This window comes from Malania oleifera, chromosome 2 (genome assembly GCF_029873635.1).
Source record: "Malania oleifera isolate guangnan ecotype guangnan chromosome 2, ASM2987363v1, whole genome shotgun sequence".
NCBI lineage: Eukaryota > Viridiplantae > Streptophyta > Magnoliopsida > Santalales > Ximeniaceae > Malania > Malania oleifera.
Genome location: NC_080418.1, coordinates 130,247,441 through 130,253,992, shown reverse-complemented (window position 1 = coordinate 130,253,992; position 6,552 = coordinate 130,247,441). Strand labels below are relative to the sequence as shown.

General features: G+C 37.8%; 1 protein-coding gene across 1 annotated transcript in view; it reads right to left on the bottom strand.

Annotated features, from left to right (window-relative positions):
• Positions 1 to 1,613: 1,613 nt before the first annotated feature.
• Positions 1,614 to 6,552, bottom strand: part of LOC131147738 (MLO-like protein 1) — a 46,845-nt gene continuing 41,906 nt past the window's right edge. Inside the window, exons 11-14 of the mRNA XM_058097281.1 lie at positions 2,598 to 2,807; positions 2,427 to 2,494; positions 2,207 to 2,267; positions 1,614 to 2,014 (exon numbers count right to left, since the gene is read on the bottom strand). Coding sequence (XP_057953264.1) covers positions 1,817 to 2,014; positions 2,207 to 2,267; positions 2,427 to 2,494; positions 2,598 to 2,807 — 537 coding nt within the window. The 3' untranslated portion in view covers positions 1,614 to 1,816. The remainder of the gene's footprint in view (positions 2,015 to 2,206; positions 2,268 to 2,426; positions 2,495 to 2,597; positions 2,808 to 6,552) is intronic.

Sequence of the window (6,552 nt, the reverse complement as noted above, 5' to 3'; positions counted from 1 at the left end):
CCATTTCAGATGTACTTGAATAATTCATCTCAAGACCTTGATTTTCCATCAGAGGGATCAGTTCAGTTGTGGCTGACCAACTCCTCTGTAGACCAATTTTTTGCAAGACCTTGTGTAATTATTGTCACTCAGTGAGTAATTGTCTTGCAGTCTGATTTTGTCATAATAATTTTGACTGAGAAACAAGCAGCCATTGCGTCCTGCCATGTGTCAGGTTTGGGAAATAATTTGTTGGAATATGAAGTAAAAGCCTCTGAAATTGGGCTGAATAACCTATAGTATGGGATTTGAGAAGTCTCTAGAGATTGAATCAAGGTATGAATAGAAAAAGAAAAATACAGAATTAATTGTTTCACCAACCTACTAATTGGAGACCGATTGTTTAGTTTTAGTTCATCATTCATTTCCTTTTAATCATAGTTGATTTCCTATGGTTGCCCTTCTAATACTCCAAAGCTATGTTTCCATTGTATCCACTTTACATTTTTAATATTATTATTGTTACCTCAGTTTTCAACTACCAAAGGTGAAGGAGAAATTGAAAGTGTAATATCAAGTTAAAATAAGATGGGTAAAATGGAAAAGTGTTTTGAATGTGTATTCTTATAGAAGAATACCCTTAATTTCTATATAAAATTTTTTTCATAGAATGATATAATACCAATTATGCTATATTGGTTGGAGTGTTTGGCAACTAAGAAATAACATATTATAATAGTAAAAGTTATTGAAAATGAGAAGGTCAAGATTGAAGGGTGTACAATGTTGAAATATAAATTAAGGTACATATTTGTGATAAGTTAGAGAGCTCCTATAGAAGATAAGGAAGTAGTGTCTCAGATGATTTGGACATCTACAATGTAGAGCAAATAGTAAGAGCTGTGAATTAGTTACTGTTAATAACAATAAAAGGGATAGGGTGGAGAAATTTGAAAGGAAATGTTAAGGATTTAAATAGTCCTTAAATTATTGAACAGAATTGCTCAAGATCACATAAATTGACAAAAGGGAAAAAAGATTCATTTCGCCAAGGTGGGTTTTGTAGTTACCTTTGTCTCAAGCTTGTAACTATTTTCCTTCCAAAACTTCAATAAAGACAGTCTTCGCCTTAAAATTGTGTATTTGGCTGGTGCGCAGCTTATCCAAAACCTCTTAGTCCTATTTTTATACCAAAATTCCCAATCCCCAAGTCAGGAAGGTATTTGCCGGAAGCAGAATCTAAAGCCAAGACTGCCCATGAGCATTCCCACTTCCTATTCATTTCCTTATTTTCCCTTCATCGTTTCCAGACTCTTTTTCAACAGTGGCTTCACCTATAGCTCGACTTGATGTCTAATATGGATTTCTCTTTCCTTTGCGTTAAGCTATGCATCCAACCCCTCACTCCCGTCCTCAACCCTCAACCCACCTAGACAGAGAGATCATAGAGGGAGGGGGGGTGGGGGGAAGCTGTTGATAGACACTCCTGGCTTGACCCAGACTGAGTGCCAGTCCCACGATATTGCAGTGCAAACAAAAATTATATTGTACAGTAAATAAATTGGGTTAAAGATTACCGCTAAATCCGATGCACAATCAACAATTGCATGTGAAGGTCACACAGGAATCACAACTTGAAAAATTTTCAACCACCGACATGATAATTGAACTTAAAAAGGCTGTTTAATGCCAAGACATAACGGTGACAAACATTTCAACTTATTTGATTTCTGAGATAATTAGAGCTGTAAATAACCCGTAAAACTATATTACAAAGCAGGAGTTCTTTTGAAGAAAAAATCTCCCCTGCATCCGTGTGTTCTCCACTGAAGTGCACTCACGGAATTTCATTATCCACTGGTGCAGACTCCTTGCGCATTACTCTTCCTAGCTGAATTCCAGCCGTAGACCCATGGCTAGAAGTTGCCTGACTAGCTGCTGCTCTCAGCCCCTTCTTCTTAGCTTTTTGAACCCAACCAACGAGACCAGCTTGCAAATGTTCATCAAATATTGCCTTTTTGAAATGACTTCCCATCTTCATTTCACAGTAAAATGCATGTAAGATAATCGTCAAAGAGTTTCTTTCCTCTTTGGTTTTAGATAGAAAAACAAAATTTATAAAGTAGGTACAAGAAACTGTGGGACACTATGCCCTGCAAAAATGTACAAAGAAAATAACAAATATCATAAAAGGTTAAAATCAGGTAAAAATTCCAACTTCACTCACCTGTGCAACAATGGCATAAAGAGGTAGGGTGCTGTAACTACAGAGTACCTGAATGAACACCCTGTGGGAAAAATTATAGAACAACATTGTAACCGCAGACCATTTCACAATTCCAACATGTACCATACATAAAAGAAGGGAATAAGTAAAAGAGAATGTCTATGGTGAAAAAAAAAAAAAAGAAAAGAAAAGAAAAGAAAGAGGCAAAGTTTTTTTTTACCCTATAATAAGCCTTGGAACAATATAACGAACTTGTCCCATTATGCAGGAATCAAAGCCATATTGAACCTACACATGATTGGAACATATCAGGTCATGTTAATCCAAATTCTTACTTTCCAGTACAATACTAAAGGGTATGCGCAGATGGAGACTTCAAGTATCATCTTACCCATATCCAAAAGAAAAATGCTATCTCAAAAGCATTTTGGAAGAGGATAAAATGGATCAAGTAGAGGATAATGCGTGGCCGACCAAACCAGAAATGGTCATCTGAAGGTTTAACCACCAATTCCCCTTCTATAGCTACATGCTTCTCAGCAACCTCATGAGCCAACTGGGTAATTACATGCTCCAGCTTAGTGCCCACAGCAAGTAGAAGCTGAAATTTAAAAAAAAAAAAAAATTAAATCATAACCTGAAGGAATAAAAAACTAACTCAGATAAATGTATTTGACATTGCACAAGGGCTCTTCAAATGCTGAGGAAGTGAACTTAATGACAGATATTTAGACATCACAGGCGCATGCATCCATAATGACTCGATACAAACTCGAATGTGATGATTTGCACAATGACGTGTATTTTAATCAGAAATAAAAAATTATCAGTCAATGTGTCCTGAGAAGGCTAGAATAAAACAATATTCCAATCAAATGTCCCAATACTCTCATTTCATTCAAACCTTCAAGCCAAAGATGTGAAGCCAAAGAAGCCAAGGGAAGCAAGGGGACGGTCCTTGTGAGTTTATTCATACTGCAAGGCTATTTAGCAAAGATGCTAACTTTAAGAATGGAAAAATCAAGACATTCTTTTGAATGAACCCAATCTTTGCTTGTTTGAAGGTCATGATACTATTCCAATATGCTCAAAAGCTCTTTAAACCAATTGAGTATCCCTCCATCATCTACTCTATTACTAAAGTCTGACAGCATTTTTCCCAATGGCGCTTGCTTATAGATGCCTGTGCTATAGAGATGACTTTCATAGACTCAGAAACAGTAAGGACCGTTCTGTGGTGGAACTAATTTTCATGTTCCATTTCCAGTTTTCTAAATAATTACATAAATGCCACCTGTTTTTCCAGTTGTCCAACATTTATAGGAAAGTCAAAAAACAACAAAATGATGTTTTCCAAATTTCTCTATAAATGTTCAAAAACTAGAAAACGCAATGGCGATATTGTAATTCTTTGGGAAACTGAAAATGGAATATGAAAACTGTTGGCCAACTAAACATGCCCTAAAATTTATGCCTCTAAAGAGTGGGAGAAGAGTGAATGCACTACTTGCTTAAAAGTGAGCCACCAACCGCCAGGTTCCACACTAGGAAACAACCACTTCTGTGTTCAATAGTTAAATTAAAATGCTCAAACTCATCTGGCACAAGGAACCTTATCAATGGATTCTGAGAAACTTCCTAATCAGACCAAATATTTTATAGAAACTACTCTAACCAATATAGAAACTATTGTAAATTTGCAGGCCTAGGTTAGGATCTTTTTGGCTTATTGATATTATGTTATTTAGTCATTAACTTATTTATTTATAAGGTTCAGGCTGGTCTGGCAGGTAGATTCCTACTAGCTGTAATATTTCTCTCCTCTCTCCTCTTCTCTCTCTCTTTCTCTTGCTATTCCCTAATGTCAAACCTTGATCTCCTGTTAGCAGTCTATTCAACCTAGATTTCTCAGACACAACATGGTATTAGAGCTTATACCATCCATGAATGAAGCAAATGCAAGATGGGTTTGACTTCTTCTCTCAACCTTCTCTCAAGGAGAGTTTAGCCATGGCAGGGGCTACATCTGGCTATGGAAAAGGTAGTAATGGCGGGAGACAGAGGCTCAGGGAGAGGTCGTGGAAGAGTATAGCAGTTACAGAAGAGATGCTGGTTGTGGTACTCATGTTTGCACTCATTTGGGAAGGAGAATCACATGTTGATCATTGTTGAGATCAGGGAAGAGCCTGGGCCAAGAAGACTGCTGCTGTAGTGATTCTAAAACGAATCCTTTTTAACACTCCTAATCATAGTTTTCATCCACATGGGGGCATGAGTAAATTGTCCACTGTGTCCTGCTACACGGCATAGGGCGGAGGTCATAAACATCTATACTGTAAAATCGATTTTTGGCGGAATGAAAAAGGCACATACTCAGTTAGGTAGGGCACCTCATTTACACATGCGCAGATGTTTTACAGGGGAGAAACTGCGGCAAGTTATGAAATTGTGGCCTTCCAAATAGGAACTGGCCAGACTATGGGTATACCATGAAGTTACAAAGGTTGTAGCTGTGAACCAACCTCCTAAAGCGAAATAGGCATAAGGGAAGAGCAACAAACCGGACCAACCAGCATAAACGAAACAATCCCTACATGACCAATCATCCATAATATCAAATAAATCATTTTCATCTTTGGCAAATTTACCAAAGGCTATAGTCATAGTGATCCTTCTATGAGTATTCTGATCCACATGATCCAGTAACTCCAAGTTCAGCCTTCTTCTTTCGCATCTAATGCTAATTTAGTCCATTCAAAGACAACCGGGCTTCTAGAATCCTCATCTTCCAACCCTTGGATTATTGATTTTGGTGCCTTATCCCCTATGATAGAAAGATCCATTATATTTCAGAAACTTGTCATATTTTCAATTATGTGTCATTGCTTCATCTTCCTATTGATCATTTGCTTGTTTGCCTGATTTGTTTCCCCTGTTTCTGTTCCTTCCTCTTGCGTTGAAGCCTTGCTAATCCTAGGTAGAAAAATGCCATGGGTGTAGAGTTGATATTTCCCTGGATAAGGAATAATTGTCACTAGAATACTTTTATGTCTTATCCTGATGACACTTTTAGAAGGTTGAAAGCCAAGTTGGTGACCGAGTGGTTTGCTTGAGACATATGGTGTGGTTAGAAACATTCTCTCCTGTGTCTTAACTGAGTTTGGTTGGGTTCTGATTCTGATTGGCCTTCATAAAATTTAGATGTTAAAATGCTTTCTTGTACGGTGAGACAGAAGAAGAGGTTTGCATGGGGCAACTTCCAGCGTAATGTTGCTCAAGATGATCAAGCAATCCCCCAGGGTTTGTTTTGACAAGTTTGTAAGTTGGATGCTGGCTTTGACCTCGTGAAGTGGTACTCTGATCATCCTGTTTATCTTAGGAATGATTGATACATAGATATGGAGTGGTACTTCTAGTGGTTTACGTGGATGAGATTATTACCACCAGTAGTGACTCCAGAATAGCTGATGATGTAAAGACTTGTTTTTAGAAGCAATTTCAAATCAAGGAACTGAAAATTCTGACGTTTCTCAAGTATAAAGGCTGTTCAGTGCAGCAAAGGCCAAAATTTGTCTCAAGAGGAAGTATACTTTGTGTGGGAAAACGTGTTTAACGACTTGTATTCTATGTGTGTATAGTTAGCTATTTTAGGAAATTTTGTAACAGCCTGTATTCCTAGAATTAGGCTGAATCATGGGATCTGATAAAACCTAGTTAATTTCATTTTCTGCTGCTAGGGTTGATGTATATAGCTAACTTTTTGTGTATTATTCAAAATATGAAGAAAATTCTTCCACGAAGTGTTTCTCAGTTTGTCATGTTATCAGAGCCTAAAGATCTTTTCTGGGATTAAAACCTCTTCACACAGGCCTTCATTGTCGAGACCATACTGCTGCTTCTTTGTACCCTGTTTTACCCTGTTTTTAAGTTCAAAAACAGAGTATTTTTGCACTTTTACTGTTCAGCCTTCATTGCTGAAATTTCTTAGAGCAGGTTCTGTTCTTATTTCTACCTTTGCCAGCCTTCATTGCTGGTGGTTTCTGTTTCGAGTGATCGGTCTTAATCACCAAGAGATCATTGTTCGTGAAGAATGTAGGAGGTTGCAGAGACGACCGCTACAGCACAATCGGAGGAGATTGTTCGACCCCAACAACCTGGGGAATTGCAAAATATCCAGGCAGCATATAGGCTGAATGGAAAAAACTACCTCAAATGGTCTCAACTTGTCTGTGCCATGTTGAAGGGAAAGGGAAAGATCAGCCATCTCATGGGTACAGGGCTGAAACTAGGAGATCCTCGTTTTGAAGAAGCATGGGGTGAATAAGATTCCATGATTATGGCGTGGC